General features: G+C 38.0%; 1 protein-coding gene across 1 annotated transcript in view; it reads right to left on the bottom strand.

The window, feature by feature from the left end:
* Positions 1-26,231, bottom strand: part of galnt18b (UDP-N-acetyl-alpha-D-galactosamine:polypeptide N-acetylgalactosaminyltransferase 18b) — a 120,383-nt gene that overhangs the window by 21,458 nt on the left and 72,694 nt on the right. Inside the window, exons 7-9 of the mRNA XM_079865578.1 lie at positions 11,295-11,480; positions 5,101-5,238; positions 3,697-3,792 (exon numbers count right to left, since the gene is read on the bottom strand). Of these exons, the coding sequence (XP_079721704.1) occupies positions 3,697-3,792; positions 5,101-5,238; positions 11,295-11,480 (420 nt within the window). The remainder of the gene's footprint in view (positions 1-3,696; positions 3,793-5,100; positions 5,239-11,294; positions 11,481-26,231) is intronic.

Genomic DNA, 26,231 nt, shown 5'->3' with positions numbered 1-26,231 from the left:
AAAAAAAATGAAAAAAAAAAAAAAAATGTCTGCCTGCACCGACTTTTGCTCAATATTCAGAAGTTAGGAAGGCAACACCTTTGGAGAACACCAGATACTGTTTTTAACAAACATGGAGTGTATACGCTCACTTACTGTATATTCACAAGTGAAGAGGAAAAAAGCTGTTGTTGTTGAAGGTCCATCGTATCTGTCATTAGCATCAAATGTCTAATTAGCTTTTACTTAAAAGTATGCCAGCCAGCACCAGCATTTTTTATCATATTCACAAAACTTTCATAGTCCCCCAGAATATTTTGTTGTAAGAATATGTAAACAGTCAATACATCAAAAGAAAGAACAGAGCCTCTGCTTTTAAACTAACCAAAAAACTTTCTTCAATACTTGAATGTGGGTGTTCATAAAAAAATATATATTTCGAGAAAAAAACAAAACAAAAAACAAAGCTTGCGCTGTCCTATATCTCTTCATGGGTTTGATATTTCATCTGGTAAAATTAGGCAAATTTGATTTATATGCTGTTGAATGTTTGATGATCACGTTAACTTGTGCGTAAGCAACTTCTATCCACTCCTTCTGGTTTACGCAGATCTTTTTGAATCGAGATATTCTGTACTCTTTCAGAATATGCGTAACAGCCAATCATAGTGAAAACATGGATTGCTGGTGTAACCCCTCCGGTTCTACTCGCACTGCTCTGAACGGGATTCGAACCGCTGTTTCCAACATGTGAGGCAGGCATGCTAACATTCGCTAGTGCACCTCTTGAGAAAAACCAGTCAATGGTGGTAAAGCGTTGTAATAAATTGCAAAAAATCTTGTCAATTGAATGGGAATGTTTTATTTTTTTTAATCACCCACAAAACACTCCCACTTGCTGATTTCTGTTTATAAATTCTTGAGGGTTTTCTTAGGCAAAGCCAATGTATGTGACAAAAGCAGAGCAGAGAAAGAAAGAAATATGAATATTACTACCTATAACAAATCATCAACCTAAGCACACAAATAAAAGCATATCTCACACATAGAATTACACTAAAAAAAAATTATATATTCATTACCCCCCCCCCCCCCCCCCCTTGAAATCACTATATTATTTTCAAAAACTAAGGTTTCCTCAGATAAATTGTAATTTTTGCCTGGCCTTGGTTAATTTTTTTATAACAATACTTCCTCTAGTTTTGTTTGTTATTTTGAACTTACAGAAATGCAGAGGTTTTTCACAATCAATAAAGCAATAAAAACAAGTGTACTTGGAGTCTAAAATGTACACTTTTGTAAATCTGGATCTATTACTGAAAATAAAACTATTACTGTGTTGATGGCATATAATATTCATACTGGTTAACAAAAAAAAAAAAAAAATCCAAAATATTGGTAGAAAGCTCTGGAAAATCAAACAGCCACCCCTGCACAAAAACACTTATGACTGTCATCCCAGCCCACTCTATTGCAGCTCTATTGTGTCTGACTCTGTATTGTGTGACTCATATAAAGGCAATGCGCAATTTCAATAGGTTTAATACTCATAGTACACAAAAAATAAAGTAATAACCACCCACAGGAACATTTTTATTGCTTCATTATAGCTCAAAAGACTTAATGGAGTTCTCAGTTACTCCTCATTTCATCTTGGATATTTCTAAATAATAATAAACTTCTCAAAATAGTTTTAGCATGTAAATGAATATGGCAATGTTAATGTATTTGGTCCTGGCGGACAAAGCTGCTATGAGCATCTAAGATATAAAGATGCTCGAATGAAAGATATAAAGATATAAAGATGCTCGAATGAAACATGTAAAGATGCTGCATGAAAACGTACATTAAAAAAAAAATATTTAAAATATCCCATAGCAGATCTAGGCAGGTGGAGCTGGGGAGGTGGAGGGTTATAGCGTGCTGCACGACTAACCTACAGAAAACACTGAACCAGTCTATTTAAAAGTTGAGCAAGAAATCTCATTGGCTGCAGAATCAGCAAAGGCCAATCTGCTTGTTCCATGTAGTTAATGATGTGATTGACAGAAGATTGCATCTAAAGGACCTATCAGCCTGTGCCATCTTTCATGACTTATCAGTCCTGAATTTGAGTCCTTAATATGGTTACTTTCACGCACAGTTCAGTTATTTACAGGAGTGAAAACCACATTCTATAACAAACACACCCATACATCAGGACTCACAACCGCATTCTCGCAAATCCCATGCTGTGTGGACAGAACTGAATTCGACAACTAGTTGCCTGTCACGTCATACAGGGCCTATGGTTACTGGTAAGAGAATATAGGCTTGACTCCCATAGCAAGTTCATACAGACAGTATTCGAGAGACGCTACTGTAAGTTTCTGTTTGAACAAGACATTTCGTGAATCACACCTCTATGTAAATGCGGTTGTCAATCCCAAAAACTGACAGTGTGAATGTAGTCTCATTTATTAATTCAATTCAGATACTAAAGAGATCTCATTTACGATGTTTCTTTTCTAAGTACACAGACACAAAATTAGATCACTATTCACTGTCATTACGTGTTGTCTGGGAATGTAACTGTGCATCTGGATTAACTCAATTATTTCCCCTCTCTGTTTCAACAGGAAACAAAATGAATGACAAATAAACATTTCTGTTTGCTTTTAGTAAGCTGTTGAAAACTTCTCACCTGTTCTAAAATGCATCTGATGAAAATTCCCTGTTGATTTGCTAGCCTAGCAATTCATCAGCATTGAAAAAATGTTACAGCACCCAAATCTATTATATCCGTTTCGTTTGTGCTTCCATAACCTCTTCCTTTTCTTATTCAGCCTTTTCTCTGCTGGGTTCAGGTCTCTGAGTGGCATCATCAGCTCTAGTGCTGCTCTCTGACTCTCTCTCTGAGAATATGAGTGCACTATAGGGCTCTTCATATCACGTCTAAAACCTTTTTAGTTTACTTCCCATCTAAATATATGTATCATCAATGAACTTTCTGTTATTAATTTGACCATACTATTTAGTTAATCACTCTTGGTCTTCAATGTTCTTGGTTTTCAATGTTGGTCAAAATCACTGTCTCCAGATAGAAGCTACGATAAAGATTTGCAGGGCGTTTTTGAAACAAGTTGGCCATGTCAAGACAACCTTTTTTTTGCATTTGCATTTGCTGTTCTTTCTTCAAGGAAAAAATCTGCTTTCAAATACTAAAATACAAAAAACTAAAACATTTTAAACATACATTCATTAATGTCAGTGTTTTAATGTTTATTTTCAATTTTCCTTCTCACTCATTTGTACTTTTATTATTTGTCCCGAACACAGACGCAGCCATGTCAAGATAAAAGTGGGTAAAGACGTGCTTTTTTCGTCATTAAACAATGGTGCAAATACTAGTGAATTGACGATCGCAAACCTGAGTAAATCATGTTTTGTGATTTATTTAAATACTCTCCTCCCATAAATGTAGCGTCTGAAAGGGAAATTCCTACAAAAGCACATGCAATAAGGTCAGTCGCAAAAATAACTGTCCACGCCCCTTTTCATTGCTAATTTTAACAGCATGTCCTGACAGTAGTTTTGTAACGGCAAAAGAGGGTTTGCACTGGTGAATCTGGCCCTAAATGCATTCAACTGGCAGCCCTAATAAAATACACAGAGAAGAAAACCAATGTCATAGCCACTCCAGTGATGCATGTGAACAGAGCGAGAAAGGCCACTCACCTGAGGTGTCATCCCGTGACAGAGGTAAAGGATGGGAATGTTGTCAGTGTCTGGCCCTTGGTCGAGACACAAGTCAGTCTTCAGAGAGTTTCTCAGCTAAGAGAAAAATGATACTGATGGTTAAGAATCAGGAGAATTAAGTACTCAATCAAGCGCATGTCATTTGTTGTAGTTGTTGTTGTCGTCCCTCTCTCTCTGAGTCTTTTTCTCATACAGTAGAATAAAACTCAAGGCTGTTTCTCACTTGCATCGTAATTCTCCTCCTAATTACAGGATGTAATTATAAAATTCATTTTCATAAGTGTATGCACACTCATGAATCATCTAAATTATATTCCAGTCGAAGTCCTTGGCGAAGTAGAAGAGGTGTACTGTCACGCCTTCCACAAATAACTTGAACTCGCTGCGCTTCTGTTTACCTGTTTTTCCCTCCGGAATATAAAAAACCTATTAGTACAATAATTTCATGCAGAGCCTCGAAAACATTTTTTCTCCATAGGCTTCAAAGTTTATTGTAACTGATACGTCTAATGAAAATAATGTTTAAACACATGGCTGTATCAGTGACAACAGAATTCCTAGCGGAGGACTTCAGTGGATCATATCTCTGTTTTGGCATTTTCCGTTGGATTCAGCTGAATACTGCTGTGCCTTTTATCACTGTGTGCTGAATTGCCAGCCAACATGATTGACAGGCTCATCAAATGCAGTCACTCAGAGTAAAGTAATGAGGGCGAGAGCTATTTCGGAGCCCTTTACTCCCAGAATTCATTTCAATAAGGCTGACCTATTTTCCACAGTTTCTTCCTTTTAAATTGCGTCTATGAAAACACATATGATGAAATCAAGCACAGAAAGAACACCTCAACCAGACAGCCTGGTTCTGCATCAGTACTGCAGTCAAGTGCGTTATTATTTTGTCTAGTATAGGAAATAAAAAGGGAATGAATTGTTTGGACTTGACATGAATGGCTTATATAAACAGTTTGGGTGCGCCGTGCTTCATTTTGTCAAGCAAATTGGAAAATCCTCTTCAGACGCCTTGGACGGAACGGCGAGTGGGTGTCACACGTGGCAAGCGCCGCTCTCAAATCCGGCCTCAATGGTAAAATATCTGGGCATTCACAATGAGCTGTGGCTTATTCAGCACTCACAGGAGTCACGCTTAAAGCTTTAGCTGTGTGGAGAGAAACTGTCTTGCAAACTGCCACTGCTCTGACTGGACTAATATCTTCACTTGCAGGGTTTTATTACAACACGATTTGATTCCAGATAACACTGCACTGCTGGGAAATGAATGAATCGGACAGAATACACACTGTATTTGAACTCTTTATTTGCTCTTTTCATGTGCTGAGCATTCACGATTGCTTTCGCTTCGTTGGACTTAATACAAATACTCACCACTCCATATGCGATGGTGTCTGTGTACATTCTCATCTCAGGGTAAATGTTCACTAGGTACCAGCGGAAGGTCTTGCACTGCAGTTTTTTCCTCAGCGCTTTCCTTTCCGTGATGTCACCGATGTCAATCCCTGAGTCCTGATGACACACAAACACAAAAATGTAGAGTTGAACTCGGTTCGGTTTCATTAGCTCGCGAATCTTGCTATGCAGTACATTTTTTATCATCCAAATCATACATGCATTTATTTCTAAAAAAAAATGATTGGAACCCTCACAGCTGATTGGAACTGATTGCAGCACAAAAATGTGGAGAAAATGATGGCGAAAGACCCTTTTTTATGGTTTTAATTTATAAATCAAACCTAAACTCAAGGAAAACCATTTGTTCCCATTGTAAAGTGAATCAACATCAAAGCTAAACAACTGAAATATCACCATTGAGGACTAATCTACAAAGTGTGGAAATAATTGTTTTATTACTGAATTCTCTTTGTATTTCCCAACCATTTTGATGCAAAATTATGGAACAATCTGTTTCTGTAAGGCTGAAATGTGTTAGTGACTTACACACAGTCTTATTTTATTGTTGAGATAGAATTATAGTTTCTATTAATAGTTTGAATTTGTTTTTACAGTTTACATTTTCATTTTTTTTTGTAAAAGTTTCAGTAATTTCGTAGTGCTTTTGTCATTGCTATTCATTTTTTATATGTCTATAGTTAACTATAATAACCCTGATTCACACAAATTTCCAAACCTAATAATGGCAAAACATTAGCATTCAGTTTAGAGAAAACGAAATAAGCCCATTATTTCATTTTCTTTGAACTGAATGTTGAAGAAGATGAAGACGAAAGAGGGTTCAAAAAGGTTTCTATAATGAAAACAAACTCAGGTAATCCACAATGACGAAGATAAAGTAAACAGCGTGTGACTGTGACACACACACACACACACACACACACACACACACACACATTTTATGAATTAAACAGCTGGTAAACATACTTTATCACTTGAAAATATTTAAATAACTGGTTAAACATGAAAGTATAGTGTAATAATTTCAGATATTTCTCCTTAAATAGAGCCTTCTTGGCATAAAGCCTTCTTTAAAATTGAGTCAAGAGCCCCAGGGTTCTATTTAAAACCTTTTTTTCAAAGAGTGTAGGCATTTTTTTCAGCGTTTCAGAGTTCAAAAGGCACCGCATAACAGGAATGACACGACAGCGTGCATTCTTAATAGCACACTGCACTAACAATGACCTTTATTCATGACTATATTAATAATATTGCACAAGTGCTTTGTTGTTTAACGTAGAAGGATATTATGGGACTGGAGATATAGACTCAGGCTGATTTGCCTTTTATTATTGCAGTGATTTATGAAAATGCAGCTCTGAACTCCATACATCACTGGAACTGAAATAGAAACGAACATCTCAGCTCGTGTTGCTCAGCACACTAGAGTCATATCTTTGTTCCTGCATCAACAGTCACTTCCCTTTCTCCCGTTCCCTCCTCTAAACATTCAGCTTGGGTCTGGGAATCTGCTGCAATCTCACGACGCCTTCCCCTTTCACCAGATCTTAATTGCTGTCTCGCTGATAAATGCACAAGCAGGGCCAAAGCTCCCTAAATAAATTGAGCACTGTAACATATGGTTGGAAGCAGAGCTGAGGGCTGGAGAACTATAAATGAGGTAATGGTTGTTTAATAGACAATAACAACTGTATTTCTCTATGCATTCTAATCACTTTTCTACAGGCTTTATAATCAGATCTGCTTTGCATTTATTCAAGTTATGTATGACTGTACTGTTTGAGTTTTTGGCTGCGTCCGAAATCGCATACTCTCTTGAGTTGGTACTTATTTTGAAGTAATTACTTCATGATCGCTATGTTCTATGTAGTATGAATGTGTGTAGTATGGATGTAATCCGGACGTACTACATCCACCATGTTGTCATTATCATGTGACCCACCAGCGTCAGTTACGTCGCTTCACTGCCATTCATAAATCCTCTCCCGTAGCCTCATAGGATAGTAAAGTGTCCAACGTATGCACACTTCAGAATCTCCCCGGAAGTAGTAGGTCATCCGACACTTTCTGCCTACTCTTTTATGAGTACTGTGAATTCGGACATACTGTTTTTCACCTATATAGTAGGGAAGTATGCGATTTCGGATGCAGCCAGACTCCAGAGTTTGAGTTGAGTTCTTGTTTGGTTATGCACTGTTTCCAGCTCAGTTTCCTGTGTTAGGCGCCGTTTACACGACACCATTTTCAACTAAAAACAGAAGAATTTTTTCAGTTTAAGAACTGAAAACCTGGTCTGAAAACAAACTTTTGAAAAGGATACCGATATGGTCTCCGTGTAAACTACAAAACACAAATTTCTGAAAACAGCGACGTCATGCGCATGAGTATTACGTGTTCAGTCTAGAGGCTGTGATGGATTTTTAATAGATAAGATGGTAAACTATCTGTTAAACTAACCATGATTCTAACAATTCTAACATATAAACCTTACTTCCCCTTTTAGGCCTAACATTCTAACACAATGTTCTAAGATGTTCTGTTCTTTGTCTATTTGTGTTATGAAAAATTCTCAAGTGCTGACCATGACAAAATCAAAAATATACTGTCTGTATTATGTCATGATATATTGAGTAATCAACTGAGCTCTTAACCCTTTACAATGATATTTTTGCTTATGCCAGTAACAGAAAGTAAAAAGGTGGGGGCTTGCCTTTACCAATAGAACCAATCAAATTGTAGGGAAATTATGTAATGTATCATGTCATTTTCGCCCATTCTCCTTTTCTATAAAAACTGTTGTATTCGTGTTTACTGGTGGGATTCTCTCTGAAATTTGTCTGAGATCCTCCAGCCGTGCTTCTTCTTGGTGGAGATTCTCTGAGAACTGCTCGGGATCTCTTCCAGCCGTGATTAAAGCATTTGGAGGACATTTGCTGAAGTCTGTCAGTTTATTATTGCTGTGCAGCAAGTTAGTTAGGGGAACAAGTTATTTAGCGAAACACTAGAGACCTTACTACCAAGTGATGAACACTAAAGACCTTATTCCCAAGTGATAGTGTTCGATAGGGGCGAGACGTCGTTCCACTCTTTGTTAGACTCTTAGGCAGGGCTAGATTGCGGCTTAGGCCTCAACCCGCACGTTCAGAGGCAAATCAACTGAGTATAATATTTTCAGGTGTCAAGGACACTCGGTTCTACCTAAGTCAGGTGCGTAGGGCAAAAATCTACCACAAGCCACATATTGTTTCTTTACCAAGTGACATCACCAACTAAAGGCCTGGCAGCGTTTTTAGTCATTTTTGCGGATCCGTGTGAACGTTTTCGTTTGTACGTGAAAAACACAAAAGGAAAAACTTTCCTGTTGTTAGTATATCATTGATGTGTAAAAGTAATTCATGTTTCCGTTGTCCTTGTTCATTAGTTGCCATGGTTTTTGATTTGCCCTCATGTGTTTCACCTGTGTCTTGTTAATTATCTTGTTTAATCCCTAGTGTTTCACTGTGTATATATTGCTCTCATTTTCAGTTGTTCTTTGTCATTTCTTCATCATGTTTGCTGGTTGTTCTGTTCGCGTTTTGAGAAGTGCTGAGTTACAGTGCTTGAGTATTTTGATTTTGTTATTAATAAAGACTGCTGTGTATAGAACCTGCTTTTTTCATCCTTTTTCTCATCCAGTGCTGACAATAAGTGAGGAGATTAAAAAAACTACCTGTTCAATGCACTCTTTATAGTATTATCAGCAACACCTATCAAAAGATAAAGTTGATTTAGGGCACATCCTGTATAAGATATAATTTTCAATGAAATTTTTTTTTTTTTTTTTTTTAACAAATATCATGAGTCTTTAATTGATAAGGATATCTTAGGAAATTAAGGAAATAAACTCTTGGCATCTCAAGATTGGACTCCTGCAACAGCCTGTTGTCTGGCTTTCGGGCATGCAGTTACTCTACAATGATCCAGAAGGCACACCTGGACTTCAGTGAACACTAAAGGGCTCCCTACCCACCTCCTTTGTCTCGCTACACTGACTGCCAGTATCTACCCACATCAGATTCAAGCCATATAAAATCTCCACCGTCCCACATACACCCATTTTTACATGTCTATGCTTTCTCTGAGACTGCTGGGGTCTGTGCTACCATCGCAATGAGGCACAAAATCAATTTCCAGAACATTCACATTAGGGCTGCACGATTTGGGGAAAATGTCATATTGCGATAATTGAGGTCAATATTGCGATTGTGATATGCGATATAATAAACAAATGGTTTCATGAGTCAACTTGCTTGGTTCTCAAGGAAAATAAATGCACACACAGATTAGTGATAATCTGCCTAAAGAAAAAAGTTCTTTAGTCAAGAGCAGTGAGTGTTTTTCTCTGTTCCCTTTGTTCTTTGATTAACTTTAGCGACAGATATAATTAGTGGCTACTGTGTACTGTCCCTTTAAGACCAGCCGCTGCTGTCAGAGACGTGGACCTCACACACACGCGCCTCATTCTCTCACGAGTCACAACTCTTCACGTTCATCATAAGACTACTCTTATGTTATGAAGATACTCGACAAAAAGACATTTTGGCATAATTGTGTGTGTTATTGTTCGTTCAAGCTCGAAAGAGAGCTGTATTCTGGCATGCTGTTTTGTGCGCACGCACGATATTAGCGCGAGTCTTTCTGTGTGTCACAGTCAGGACATTCACAGGCAGCGCGTTCTTTTTTGTCTTATCGCGCATGAATGGTTTAAAAGCATTTGCATGAATAAGAGCGGGATCATGTAACACTAGCCAAAGGATGGCAAAAATTAACAGATGCTGAGTTAATTGCGTTAACAGCGCTAATTTGTTTATTTAATATAAAATCGCAGCATTTTGCGTCATATAATCACGTAGGCTTGACATCGCGATTGCAATATGATTAATCGTGCAGCACTAATTCACATTCACTGTTCCTTGAGAGTGGAATACTGCAAATGTCACCAAAACAACCCTATAAATCCCTCTAAAGCCATGGTCACATTAGACTTTGAGCATGTGAAACATCTATGAACACTGTAACGGTCGTAAACTTACGTCACACTTTTAAAAAACACAATTCAAAATAATAATACATCAAAAATGTAAAAACATGCACTTTACTGATATGCTGCAATCCAGCAGATTTAAGAGGACCTACAGTATTATTCCCTTTTACAGTCTTGATTTTATTTTTATGGTCTACTAGAGTATTTTTTTATGCTTGAATGTTATATTGTTGCAACACCTCTCTTCACAGTCTGTCAGTAATGCTCTGTTCACTATGAAGCCACTCCTTCCGAAAAGCACAATGGGCTCTGATTGGTCGGCTGGATCAGTGTGTTGTGATTGGTCAGCTGCTTCGAGCGTGTTTCAGAAATGCCCTTACCATAACCACAGGTTTCAACACACTACTAACACAACTCAGCTCAACGAGGCTTCACCTCACCTCTTCTTTTTTTTCTTTTTTTTTTTTGGGCGGGAATTATTCAAATGAGGAATATTGTGACATGGAACTTAAGACTACAATCGAGGCATATCCGAAAATATATCCCTTTGGAGTGGACTTTGTGCTTTGTAACTATACAGACCTTTTTCATGCTCAAACAGCAACATTTCACTCTAAAGAAAGTTGAAAATGAAAAAAAAAACAAAAAAAAACAAACATAATAGGCCCTCTTTAAAGTTTACATTCTTTTAATTTAGCTAAGAGGTCCTATTGGTCAAACGTCATCACATGATACATATCCGCAGGGCAGAGTTCACCAAACTTGAACTTTGGAACACAGTGAAATTCGCATAATTTAGCATGTCCTGTCTCACACATTAGCATGCATATGAATGAAAGTCAATGGAATGAAAAGTGTATTCTGATCGCCCCTTAAATCTTTTAGAAACATCTGAAAAAACAACTCCTCCATGAACATTTTATTCAACTTTACTGACACAAATTAATTATAATATAAACAATACTACTATGAGACTTACATATAAAAACCCTACATTTTTTGTAAGTTTTGGAACTTTGGAAGTATTGCAACTTTCAGTGTTACTGTCTCGTTTGGATGAGTTGTGTTTTAACATTCCTTATTTATAAGACGAATTTCTAGCGGTATGTAGCTGACATAGACTCACCTCTTGTGGAATGTTCCAGGCCATGTAGACGTGACTTTTAAACTCATCCATCCACACTTCAGCCACCCTCAGAGCATTTCTGCGCACGTGGGCAGTAAGATCCTCCGTGTAGGGTTTGTGGGCGCGCTCGATATGAGCGATACGGGCACAGGGCAACACCTCAACACTTCCTCCACACTGCCACACCTACATACACACAGACACAAAGAGTCTAAATAAAAGTACATTTTCACGCTGAGAAATAGAACATGCAATTCTTGGCAAGATGCATCTACTCTCTGGCTCAGACTGAGGAGCTAAAAAGTGCAGATGCTTTGTATCTTGCATAACAGTTGTGTCTTTAAGAATAAAGCTCATTTGGGCATCTTAAAGACACCCAGACCCCCAGGAGACCCTGAAAGGGGATTTAATTTATGGCATGTGCAGTAAATAGGATACATTTAAAATACTGATTCGTCTCAAGGGGAAAAGATAATGCATGTGTCCTTGCATGTGCACACACACACACTCGGTTCCAAAACCGAGTGAGGCAGCTTTCTTCTACGGCTGTTTCCTAACACAGATGGACCCTCATAAGTGACTGATTTGGAAAAACTCTACATAGACAGCAACAGAATTCAAATAGATTTCCACATGTGAAGCACATGGGAGACGTGAACCACATCTACAACAGAGTTTAGAGTTAGCATGTTGCTAAGCTAACCATCAGCCTGTCAGGCAAAAATCAGAGCACACTAACAAATACTGCTTAAATGGTCAATTTGAATTAAGATTGAACACATTTTTCAATATTTCTTAGTACTGAATAGTGCTGGGCAACGATTAATCGCATTCCAAAATAAAAGTTTGTGTTTACATGATACGTGTGCGTACTGTGTAGAATTATTTTGTATATATAAATACACACATATTCGTGTATATATTTAAGAAATATTTGCATGTATATATACTGCATATATTTATACATAGTTTATATTATATATAAATATTTTATATGGATGCAATTAATCACGATTAATCGTTGCCCAGCACTAGTACTGAATAAAAGGAATTTGTACAATTTGAATTTGTACAAATACAATTTTAAAAAAGTGCATTATTACAGAAATAATGAACTTAAATGCAAACTAAATGTAATCTTTTCAGACACTTAAAGTATGTTAACTGGAACCAAATGACAAAGTGGTATAGTTTGAATTCAATTATCAATGCTGCTTCAATCTTTTGGAACAGTATTCTCGTTGGTAGCGCACATGTGATGTCTCAAAATGGCACCTCCATTTTCAAAACTCAAAATGGCACCTCCACAAACACAGAACGTTGACCCAACGTACACAACCTTCAAACAACGTTCTAACAACATGGCCAAAAGTGTGGTGAAGGTTGTTACAGCGTGTCACAATGTTGACATTAAACCACCGTTCAGGGCCAGATTGCTTAAGGTTGTGCCAATGGTGTCTTGACAACCACTGGACTACATATGTACTCGTCACTGCCCTGAAGCGGGAAAATCAGACTTTTAAACTTCAACCGCCCGTTGGGCTCATTGTGTTGTCTCATTCTTCATCGAGCAAGGATACGTGAGTATTGCGTTTAATTTAGACTACCTCAGCTAAATAAGATACGTAATTATTCAAACACAACCTACAACTTAATTTTCGAATGTGACTAGTGAAGCCTCGCTCGCACTGTTTAGTTTTTCATTTGATTTGTCTGCTATTTAGTCTCATTTGTTTCTTTGCTCCTCTGGATTTTTGAATGTTTTCTGGACTAATTCTGGTTACCGACCTTTATCGCCAGGATGTCTATAGGCCTATCTAGCATAAAAAAAAAAATTTGTCAGAACGTCGTCTCTCAGTTGCTGAATGTCACGCAACAACGTTGCTACAGCCCTGTCACGTCTTACAATTCTACGTTGTTCCAATGTTGCGAGCACGTAGACAGCGACGTTGACGTTGCCATAGCAGAAATGCAACGTGCCACCGACGTTGCCACAACGTAAATGTGTTTGCTGGGTATTGAAATATAACTTACTGTGTATGTCTTGATGAAAAGACCAGTGTGAATTACGACCCATGCTATTCACCAGCAAACTTATTTGAAAAGGTTGGTTGACCAATAAAGTCTTAGTAATTTATTTAAAAAGGATGGCGAGGAAAACAGCATAGCAGTATCCCAACCAGAGACCAATGTCCAAAACACGGCAATACACTGGTGATAAGCTATGCTGTTTTGTATTTATTTATTTATTTATTTATTTTTTAATTATAAAGCTGCATAGGGCTAAAAGCTCTTTCAGCAATTAAAATAAGCACCCTATCTACTATCTATATGTAGACAAAATTTCTATCTCTTTTTCAAGATTAGAACTGCATTTTGAAGCCATTGTTATGGTCAGCCAATTTTCAACAACCACGGTCTGTGGAAAAGTATGACAATCTGAGAGGTCAGGACTTCACTTTGAAGCCAAAGGAAAGATTTAAAGATTGTGTGGAGTTTATTTTAAGGCTGAGCAGAAGAAGCTATCAGGGATGCTCAATATACGCTTCACTCCAGCAGGTACACTCTGCTCTCACTGTGGGGAGGAAGATGAAGCTGTCATTATACCTCAAACAGGACTCACTATCACTGTATTGCTCGCTCTTAAAGGGGTGTTCACACTGACAGCAAATCGAAGTGACAAAGCCACATGAAGTCACTCATTTTCAATGAGAGTTGGCAGTTCCCAGAAACATGAGTGACTGTTGGAGTTTCAAAAGAGTTACCCGTCAATAGTTTGGAATAATTACGATTTTTTTCAATGTTTTTGAAAGACGTCATAATGCTCACCAAAGCTGCATTTATTGAATCAAAAATACAGTAAAACTAATAAAAACAGTAATAATGTGAAATATTATTACAATTTAAAATAACTGTTTCTGTATTTTAATTAGAGGTGGGCATAGATTAAAATGGCTCATTTGAATTCTGACGAAGGCATTCAGAATATGTGTGCTACCCAAATAATGACTATAAAAGTAAGTCTTTGAGAACGGGTTTCTCAAGCCAGGTGGCGCATTAGACCAGGGGCTCATCTCCTGTTTCCAAAATGCATCACAAACTGCTTGAGAAAGCTGTTCTACTCATAGACTTTAAAAAGGTTACTACTGTACTGTTACCGTCCGTAGGCAACATTAGGTAGGCCTATGTTATTATCAACTACTATAGGCTATCAATTAGGGATGGGCGATATGGCCTAAAATCCATATTGTGATATACATTGCAGCCTCTTGCAATAACGATATATATTATAATAAAACCATTTCAGAACAGGTTACACAGACCCTGCTAAACAACTGCTAAATGTTTTTTGTTTTTTTTAAAGGGTGTATGTAGTTTTGAGAACATATATTGTGCAAAACTGTAAGTATACAACATAATTTTGCAGATAAATAAAATGTAAGTACACTAGCTGCAGAGACTTAAGTAGGTCTAATGTTTATTATGGCTTGGAGCTTATGAAACCCCAAATTTAAAATTTGAATATTGTCTAACTGATGTCTTTTCAGTTAAAAAGAAACACAACAACGATTCTTAAAATCGGGCGCAGACAGAGATTATGTGCTACACCACTAAGATATATTGGGAATAATACGCGCACGCTGGTATTCAGTGATATCATGTTTCGTTTTGAATTTGAGGTGGTAGAACGGATTAGTCGTGTGTTAACTTCCGAACTGTGACCCCACACACTCTGTCTATAGTTTGCTGCTGCTCGTCGGACGGCTTAAATCCAAACCAAGTCCAAATAATGGATGTTGCACGGATCTTTTTCACCAGCTTTCACTTTCAGCCGTGTTTACTTAAGATGACGATGAATATGATGCGTTGCAGCCGGGTGTACCTCACGGCCGCGGGTAGATTGCGTCATCATAGCTTGTGTAGTATAGAGTAGTTCCCAACCCAACTTTGAGAATAGATTAACGGCGATATTTTTTTTATCGCGCGATAAGAGTCTCGCGTTAACGCAGCACGTTAACGCCGATAACGGCCCACCACTAATTTTAATGTATTTTTAAAATACAATTTATTCCTGTGATTAAAGCTGAATTTTCAGCATTATTACTCCAGTCTCCAGTGTCACATGATCCTTCAGAAACCATTATTTAATATCAAGAAATTAATATTTAACAAGGACACACTGTCAGGGTTGAGTGGCTGCAATGAAGCACACGACGATAAGGATATAACATACAGTGCTATGCATAAGTTTAGACACCCATGCTAAAGTTGACTAAAAAGAGGAATAAAAAATCATCTTTTGGAAATTGAACTTAATGCCTTAATTAAAAAAATTAGGAAAAATCCAACCTTTAAGGACACCAATTTTCTTTGTGAATGAATAATGTATCGTAAATAAATACATGTTCTTCCTTAAAATACAGGGTGCATAAGTTTGGACACCCCTATGTTAAATTCCCATAGAGGCAGGCAGATTTTTATTTGTAAAGGCCAGTTACTTCATGGATCCAGGATACTATGCATCCTGATAAAGTTCCCTTGGCCTTTGGAATTAAAATAGCCCCACATCATCACATAGCCTTCACCATACCTAGAGATTGGCATGGAGTACTTTCCATAAGATCATCTCTCAATGCAAATCAAACTAGCTATTAGGCTAACTGAAATAAAACCATGCCAATCTCTAGGTATGGTGAAGGCTATGTGATGATGTGGGGCTATTTTAATTCCAAAGGCCAAGGGAACTTTATCAGGATGCATAGTATCCCAGATCCATGAAGTAACTGGCCTTTAAAAATAAAAATCTGCCTGCCTCTATGGGAATTTAACATAGGGGTGTCCAGACTTATGCACCCTGTATTTTAAGGAAGAACATGTATTTATTTACGATACATTATTCATTCACAAAGAAAATTGGTGTCCTTAAAGGTTGGATTTTTCCCAAATAAATTTAATTAAGCATTAAGTTCAATTTCCAATTTTTTATTCCTCTTTTTAGTCAACTTTAGCATGGGTGTCTAAACTTATGCATAGCACTGTATATCCTTATATTTCTAATATTACAAAATATGTCTATTTCAAATAAATGCTGTTCTTTTGAACTTTCTATTATGTATAATGTTTTTCACAAAAATAGTAAGCAGCAAAAACTGTTTTCAACATTGATAATAATAAGAAAATTTATAATTGAGCAGTAATAATAATTGATAAAAATTGAGCACCAAAATCAACATATTCAAATGACTTCAGAAAGATATTTAATGGCTGCTGAAAATTCAGCATTTCTAGAATAAACTATATTTTAAAATATATTAAAAAAGAAAACATTTTTTTTTTATTGTAATAATACATCAGAATATTACTGTTTTACTGTATTTATGATCAAATAAATGCCTTGGGGGTGATTAAGAGACTTCTTTCAAAAACATACAAAAATCTTAATTAATCCAAACTAGTGTGTGCAAATGAGAAGTTAGAGGGAGTTGATGTATACAGTTGGATACAGTGATCGAGTGTGAACGCCTTCTAGCAGCCAGCAGCACAGAAACATTGTGACCTCCAGCGATTCAATCGCTGTCAGTGTGAACACACAGTTAAGAGAACAGGAGATTTGATCAAGCACACATGCCAGTCACTCTTGTGTGTGAGGGGACCTGTGTGTATAGAGCTTTGGAAAGGCTGGCTCTATGAGGTGCTCGAATGGGTCAGTTCAAACCTAAAATCCCACCAGGTTACTTGTAAGCAGGAACAGAATTATGCCTTGCTTTGAATATGGGGAGTCAATTATAGGTAGCCCTTCAATGAAATCAGCAGTTTCTATGACAATGGCACACCAATAAATGACATGCAAAGATGGAAACAGAAACAGCATAAAACATCTACTCCCTTGGTGATGTCTGAAAGCAAAAGGTCCAAGGACAACTGGCTTGGATGGTTTCCCAGATCAGAATGGTGCGATTAAAAGCACTTACTAGTATATAATAAAGCAGCAGTTGTTAAATTGAAAGAAACGATTCTCGGTGTGGGCAGAATTGCTGTTGTCATGGTTTATTGTAGTTGTTGACCATAGCGTGCATTAGCAGTCGCGTTGCCCTGATATTTACTCCTGTATAATTTATCCTTGTCAGACTCTATGTTTGACAAGTGAGTAACATGCGCACTGAACTGAGAAGTGGGTGGTTTAAAAATGTCTGCGTGTGTGTATGTGTGAATGTGCGACCGCCTGCTTTTATCCCTCTTTTCTGCCTGCCAATCCTCCTACGGACACTCATGGTTCCCCGAAACTAGAGCAGCTCTGCCGCTTATCAGAGCTAAATTTTGTCTCGCTGTTTTTTTTGTTTTTTCTACTCTGGTGTGCTAACATTTACTCCCAAATGATCATCCAAATGCTTGAATTTGTTCTACTGTGATGACACTGATTGAGTACACTGGTTCACATGAACCCAAATGTCATTCATTTCCTGGTGCAAACATTTGTTCAAGAGTGCTCCATTTCCATTGAGGGCACTCACTCGCCATCACAGAGAAATGTTTGGGATAGCAAGAGTGGCAGAAAGCTAATCAAACAATGAGCATGTCTGAAATAATATATTAGTGTATACACTGACTATTGCCTACTATTTTTTAAAAAATAGGGTTTACTTTTGTGATTATGACTTTCTGACTATACATTATCCTTCTTATTATACAGCAACTTTCCAATTAAATGGACATTAAATACTAATTCGTTTTAGAATGTGAAAGGATTATTACACAGGAATATTTAACAGCAGATTGTGCAAAATCCAGGTTAGAGAACTGCATTATTAATTTTTGGACATCCTTTAAAAAATAGTCATGAGAATAAATGTGTTAAATAATCATCATGGCTGATATAACGTGTGGTTCATTCGACCTTCTGGAAATAGAAAGTCAATCTGAGTGCAGTAACTCTAAGAAAAGATGGTTATTTAAAGTTTTTTTTACACATAGTAACAGTTCTATTTAGAACCATACCTTCCTGAACAACCGTTTTATGGCAAAATGGTTCTTTGGGTTTGAGTTCAGGGATCCTCTTCAGTCGGTCACTCCAACGCCACGTCGGTGACCAACGAATAGGAATCTCGCTAGAGAGGTCAATCTACTTCGAGTGAAACTAAACGAGCCAATGCACATTGGCGTGCAATCATTTGCATCAGCTGCTCAGCCATGCAGCGCGGGTATATAATATATGTTTCTATCTTTTTGTTTTTCACTGAGCAAAACAAAAAGGCTGTTTTCACAGCTGGTACGGTGCGCCAAGAGCGCTTAAAAGCCGTTCTTACGGCTGGTAAGACCGCTGTGAGAGAGACAGCGCACGACAGGCTGCACACTTCCCTGTCTGTGTTCGCTGCGACCGGTCCCCTGGGTGCTTCAGCACCAAGGAGCGCAGTCCCCTGAAAGAGCTTACACAGGTGGAGCGCGTCTTTTTAAAGATGTCACTCTACCTGTGTGTTTCTGGATGCGGTCATTGCCTGGGATCCCGGGATGGTCACGAACGCTGCATCGCGTGTCTGGGCATTGAACACGCTGAGGCAGAGTTCCTGGATGAGTCATGCACTCATTGTGGGAAGATGACCATCTCGGAGCTACGGTCGAGACTCTCGTTCCTGCACAGGGGCGGAGTCCCTGCGCCTCTGCCTTGATCTAACCGATCTGCCTCTCCTCAGAGGGTTACTTCAGGCAGTAGTGCCGGTGACCTGAGGATCACGGTGAGCGCGCTTCCTTCAGGGAACCAACCCCCTGGTAACCCTCATCCCTCCCATGCTCCGCAGTCAGTAGAGCTGCCGAGGGAACGCGCTGGACCATCCACAAGGTAGCCTGGCAAGCCAGACCTACATCAAGATGTTAGGTCTGGAAACTCACCATAGACGCGGTTTAATCCGAGGGGCGGGATAAACGGCTGTCTTTCAAATTCCCTCTGCACGCAATAGGACAGCGCTTCAACCAACCAGAGCGTTTTCCCAACAGCGGAGCTTAGTTGATAGATTCAACTTTTGCCACATCTGGCCGGCAAAACGACGAACACATCTTCCTTTTTTTAAGAATGACTTAAGTGCCATTCTTTGCTCTTTTCTCAAAGAAAAACTTAACTCCAAGTCCTCCAGAGTCGCAGCCAAAGCCGATTCGAAAGACCGTTGTTCTCCATCAGCAGCTGCCATTCTTTGTTTTCAAGTGGCAGCCGTCGCAACTCTGTCGTCATATGTTAAGCCCGCCCCCGCCTACTCTATACACGACGTGATTGGCCTGACCCAATTTAGGTTTTTGCAGCTAGAAGGTCTATTGAGAGTTGCTAGACCCCCCTGGCTGCAAAATACATTTTGCTGCCGCTAGGGTGCGTCTAGATTTCTAGGCTATCCACAAGGTGTGTACCAGCCGAATCCTTCGGCGCTCCCCAAGATGACCAGAGGGGGGGTCAGACTTCTCCAGGGATGATGATTCGGCTGCGCTCCCCCCTTTGGGAGTGGCAGCGTTGCCCGAGTCGGACCTGGAGATGATGGCCATGCTTTCCCGGGCCGCCAACATGATCGGGCTCATGTGGAACCCTCCATGTGTCCTGAACCCTCGAGACTGGATGATTGGTTTCTCAGGGTGAAGTATATAATAATGTCATATAATTTACATAATTTGCTTTCAGTTTTTTATGTAAAACCCTCAAAGAGATCAGAAGGTTTTATAAGACCATGCAGAGGTAATAAATCGACAAGGTTCTCTTTAATACCATTATGGTTATATATAGCACTTCCAAAGTATGGTTCTTTATAGAACCTTATAAAAAAGGTTCTATTTAGCACCAAAAATGGTCCTGCTATTGTTACAAGCTGATAAACTCAATCTGGTATTGTTCAGGACATTGCTATATATTTGGTGGTTTTGTCTTGTTAGGTGGTTTAAGGTGTAAGGGTCTACTACAGTGTAATTATAGATGCAATTACATGCAGTACTGTATACTGTAAGTACAATATAAATAGACGTATGTACACAATAAGTGCATTGTATCAAGTCATTAATTGAAATGTTAGTACATAGTAGTATAAAGACACAATTTAAATTGGGACTGTTTCTTCTCAAAGAGTGTACATGCTTACTAAAGAAATAGCATGTGTAATCTATCCATTTCCTCTTGTTTGTCAGGTCTTAGATAGTGCAGAGAAAACTGGCATCAACACTACAGATAACGCCAACATACTGTGATACGCATGCTTTGCACAAAGTATTTTTGTATCTAATTTACAACCCTGCAAACCTCTAATGAAAGAGACTCACGTGGATGACATGTCTATAAATACCTCCTCATAGTTTATGTCACCTCGCTATGTTAAGTGTTTCATGGTGAACTGCATGTCAACAATCCACATCTGAAAATCTGAGCCATTGTTCACTGTGTAAAACCAACAGGAAATGGGAATGTATGTAAAACAACATGAATTAATGACGCTCCAGCAGCCTTGGACCTTTGATAACGACAGAAGAGTGTGCTGACATGACTCTTTATTGTAGATAATGGTAGCTATGTTTTATTCCAGACTAGAAAGGCCATCTGTTTCAACTTCTGAGGTGCTCCATCAGCAAAGCCTCATTCCCTTCGGATGCAGAAGAACAGAGAGAACCCTCACACAATGCTGCTCGATGCCCTTCAGACCTTGGCCTGCTGCAAAAATACCTGCAAAACGCTCTCATTTTCCTTCATCCTTTATCTCAATGCCCTCCTAAAGGAGAGTGTGTACTAAACATGCTATGAGTTCACGTACCAAAGTGCAGAAATGCTCTCTGATATTATGAAGGAATCGATAGAGTTTAATTTACTTCAGTGAGCAAACAGTGACTCATGAGCAGAATAGCAGAATCCAGGTAGACTAGAGTAGAACTAAATGAAGAATAAATTTGAACGTTACTTCTATTTTACACTGTCTGAAACGTTGTGAACACGGGCAAGTGGAGGGACACAATCAGTGAAAAAACAGTCTAACTGTTTTATAATATGCAAGATTAATCCCACAAAACCATAAAATGTGTACAGGTCATATTTCACTCTATAATGAAAGGACAAACAAGAATATATTTTGAATAAAAAAAAATGTTTTTTTTTCTCATGGGAGAAAATGTGCTATCATGAAAATATCACAATTAAAAACACATTTATGGTCCAACAATTGTCTTTTCTTCATGCAAACTTTAACGTTCCAAGTCATTTTATCAGATATCCCACCTCTCCCGGAAGTTTTCTTGGGATTTTAGGGTGGAAAATTGACCTGAAATATAACATTTCTAGACCACCCAGTCAATGCTTGTGAGCCACAATAGTCATTTTGAATGTTTTATACCGAACCAACAAATCTCTGCATGGCCTATTTATTTTATCTGGTACACTATAATTCGCTTACATGTTCCACATAATGTCCTTTATTATTTGTTTCCGAGTGATTCAGTGTATGAGAAGACTCCATCTGCATATTGCATAAATGCTTGATGAGCTTTATCACACAACGCTCTAATCTCTGTTTATCACCTCAGAAGGTTTCAGACATGTGATTCATTTGCTTTTCACCAATTTAGAATTTAACGCTGATTGAGGACACATTACATCTACTTTTATATAGAACGGCAAACATATTTTTATTTGAAACAGTAATCTTTGATATGCGTAGATTAGAAAATCGTCTTCTCTCTTGAGACTTTAATCTGCAGACACGTAACTCACCATCTCATTGTCGGCGTAGTGCTGCTGTAATACACTGCAGACAGATGGAACCTACTGGGAATTATGGGCAAAGTGAGGTAAGGGGTAGTAGCGCCTCTAATCTGACTAAAACACCTCAGCAGCCCATCTTTTCATTGTTTTTACCATAATCTGCAATACACAGACATGAACAAATCTAGCACACTGTGTCTCTGCGTGCCTTCTGGTGCAATCAGATGATTCACTTTCCATTTATCCACAAACCAGCGAGGGACAGTGAAAAAGTATGTCTCTGAGAAAATTGTGCATGCTTTCAGAGAAGAGCAATCAGTGGCCCATTATCAAGCATAAAAATCTTAAAAGCATGCCATTCACTGTGGGAAAATTACCAGGGAGGGAAATGCCACCCTACTCTCCTCTCTCCTTTAGCGTGATTGATGATTATATTTCACTGTGCTTGGAGAGAGTGGCCATAGCTTCGAAAGTCAAGCCATTTTAAGGCTGTGCTGACTCACGGATAGAGGACAGGTGGGGACAGCAAGTTTGCCCTCTAGTCTCTGAATTTGATATATTATAAACAGTACATATGTGTATTTTTATTCTGTCATCAGCAATGCCCAATGTCAAATACTTTTTGGGGACACAGTATGCTTGAAGGTTATTAATGTCTTCCTTCAGGGATTATAATGGCTCTCTTCTCAGGTACGGCACATTTATTAAGCCTGTGCATGTGAATAAACCGGCAAATAACTGCAGTATAAAAGGAATGGAAAGCAAACAGGGTCTGGAGTGCAACAGTCATACACTACTGGTCAAAATTTTGGAGTAGTTAATATTCTTTAATGCTTTTGAAAGAAGTCCCATATGTTTACCAAGGCAAAAATGTTTACCAATTTATTTGATCAAAAATACAGTTAAATAAAATAATATTATGAGCTGTTTTCTGTTTGAATATGTTTTAAAATGTCATTTATTCCAGTGATGGCAAAGTATACATAATGATTAGGGGTGTAACGATACACATATTCGTATTGAACCGTTCCGTACGAGGCTTTTGGTTCGGTTTTCGGTACGCATTTTCAAACAAAACGGGTCGTTGGACCATTTTTCCTGCCAACCAAAATTTCGTTATTTCAAATGTAGGCGCTTTTACGTGTGGCAAGCATGCTCATAATGTAAGAGACGCTGGCGCGACCACAACATTGCCCAACATCAAATTGCCCAAAAACTGCTCATTATTGTGTGGTTAAGGACTGTTTATCAGTTTGGACCAAAGCAGCGCGAGCCGATCTTGATCAAGCGACACTGTTACTACACAGCCCTAATAATAGATCCAGTAAAGAAAGCATTTGAATTCACCACTGAAGTAATAACATCGCTGCGAGATCTAGTGAGAAATATTCACATTTATCCATTATTAACGGATCAAACAGCGCTGACGTGGAAACCAGGAAGAAACATTGTGCCATGAATGAACTATCCAGTGTCCACAGATCAGCAACATTCACCATGGATTTACTGTAGTAAATGGCACTAACTATAACCATGGAAGTTTGGCAGGAAAAGTAGGCTATAATGACTTCAAGTAACATTACGTCGGTTTTATTTTGACATTATGAATACAATTGCTGCCCTCAAATGTTAATCTGAACTAAAATAAACCTTTGTTTATAACTAGCCTACTACAATATTACATTTAATTTTTTCCAAGGAGCTGTTTTGTTTTTTATGCTCCTAAGAAGAGTCAATTATAGCTCCAGAATTGCTCAAAGTAAAAAAAAAATCATACTTTATGATGTTAGTTTTAATAAAAAAAATAATAAAAAAAATTAAATCAAGGAAATTTCTCTGCCATTTCTTTCTTTTTGCTGTATCGAAAAAGTACACAACCGTACCGTACCGTGACACAAGTGTATCGTATCGAACCGAACCGTGAATTTTGTGAACCGTTACACCCCTAATAATGATCCTTCATTCTAATATGCAGATTTTCTGCTCAAGAAACATTTCTTATTATTATCAATGTTCAAAACAGTTGTGCTGCTTCATAATTTCGTACAAAATTGCAATACAGTACCATTTAGAATTTTGGAGTAAGTTTTGTTTGTATTTATTTTTAATTCAGAAATTAAATTCATCAAAAGTGACAGTAAAAACATTTACAATGTTACAAAAAGATTTCAATTTTAAATAAATGCTGTTCTCTTGAACTTTATATTCATCAAAAAAGTATCACGGTTTGCATAAAAATAATAAGATCAATTATTATTAATTGAGCACTAATAATAATTTATAATAGCACCAAATCAACATTTTAGAATGATTTATGGAGGATTACTGTATGTGACACTGAAGACTGGAGTAATGATGCTGAAAATTCAGCTTTGCATCACAGGAGTAAATTATATTTTAAAATATATTTAAATTAAGAAAAAATAGAAAAAAATATATTTTACAATATTACAGTTTACTGTATATTTGATCAAATAAATGCAACCTTGAGAGATTTACAGACTCTTAATCAATTTTACTAAATTACAAATACAACAGTGATATTTTTATTCCCAGCACAGCAGCTTAAATGTAAAGAGATACTTTTTTTTTTATGACACACAATATTCTTTATGAAAATGAACTGAAATATGTATTCAGCCCCACATGTCCTGCAGATTAAAACTAAATTCTCAAACACTTGCTAGTGAATGCACTAGTGAATCAATTAAAAACCACACATGTTCTAACTGAAAGCCCACAGGACATTGGGGCTTACAGTTTATAATGAGTCATTATTCAGGTTGTAAGTTTGAAGGGCATCTCTGAAATGAATACTAAAGAGTTATTCTGTGAAGTTGTTTTACATTAAGTAAAACAAATACATAGGCTAAGTAAGAAAAACAATAGCGAAGTGTTTGTAATGTCCCAGCAGACAATGCTAGTTCAATTCTAAAGAAATGGAAGCTGAATCAAACCACACAGACATTGCCTAGAAAAGGTTGCCCTACGAAACTCCTTGCACGAACAGCAGGAGACCACATAAAGGACAATGTTCGCTTTGAGAGTTCAGTATCTGAAAACAGAGTAAAGGTGCAGCAGTCGACCATATCAGGAAATCTGTATAACACTGGCCTGTATGGGATTGTGGCACAGCAAAAAAAGAAATATGTGAAGCAAATGTGCAGTGCAAATCTAACACTGCTCAAATCTGACACCTCAAAAAACACCATACCTTCAGTGAAAGTGGTAGTTTTCCTGCTGTGATGCTGTGGAGACCCGGTTTTGTGATTTTTCAATATTGAATTTGTTATTAAGTTAAAAAAAGAAAGAAAAAGAACAGAGAAAAGGTCTGAACATCTTTGCAAGGCTAAATCTAACAATTCACTGGTATAGAAAAAAAATATTGATAAAAATGTAGTGTTATAAAGGCATGGAATGCATTGATGTGTCACGCTTTATGTTAGCATTGCAATGGTATACCAGTCTAACTGGCATTCGTTGCTAGGACACTTGAGCAAGTCATGTTCAACCAAGTCTCTCTACCTTTCTCACACAGAACAACCTCCTGGACAACAGCCAGTCTGGTTTCAAAAGTGGCCACTCAACCGTGACTGCCCTGCTCTCGGTTATGACGAGTTCACACTGCACGATTTTAGCCCCGATTTTCACTCGCCGACAGGTTTTGGAAGATCGCCGACAAATGTCCGAAATCATAGGCAAATCGGTGCTCGTTCACGCGAGTGACAATCACACAGTGTGAATTATCAAAGACGCCATCTGAGAGAATTGCCGATGAGTCGGACCTGTCGGCGATTCACAATCAAGCTTTGTGAATGTGTTCTGACTGAAAACTACATCGGCGATGACCTACAGCCAATAAGAGAGCAAGAAACAGGACAGCGGGATGTTTGGGGAGGAGGTAGACCAGAATATCAGTATTTTAGTAGATATATTTACAATTATATCAAACAGAAACAAACAACAAACATTTGCTTGACCAACAGCAGCACATTGCAAAATTATTTATTTACCCCCAACTCTCTTTGCAGAACACACAGTCATTGCTCCCCTCGTCTCCCCAACCATTTCCTCCTGCATAATCTGTTTTTCTTTTCTCCTCTACGCTGCAAATCAGCCCACAGACAATTTGGATCACAATCTTCTTGCAGGCTATCATTTTTAATAACAATTTCAGTCTCGCACGAGAACTCCGGTTGTTTTGGTTGTGAAACGTAGTTTACGGA

The sequence above is a fragment of the Squalius cephalus genome (genome assembly GCF_949319135.1).
Source record: "Squalius cephalus genome assembly, chromosome: 3".
In the NCBI taxonomy this organism is placed as follows: Eukaryota; Metazoa; Chordata; class Actinopteri; order Cypriniformes; family Leuciscidae; genus Squalius; species Squalius cephalus.
Note: the sequence above shows the minus strand (reverse complement) of the source record. Positions and strands in the feature narration are given on the sequence as shown.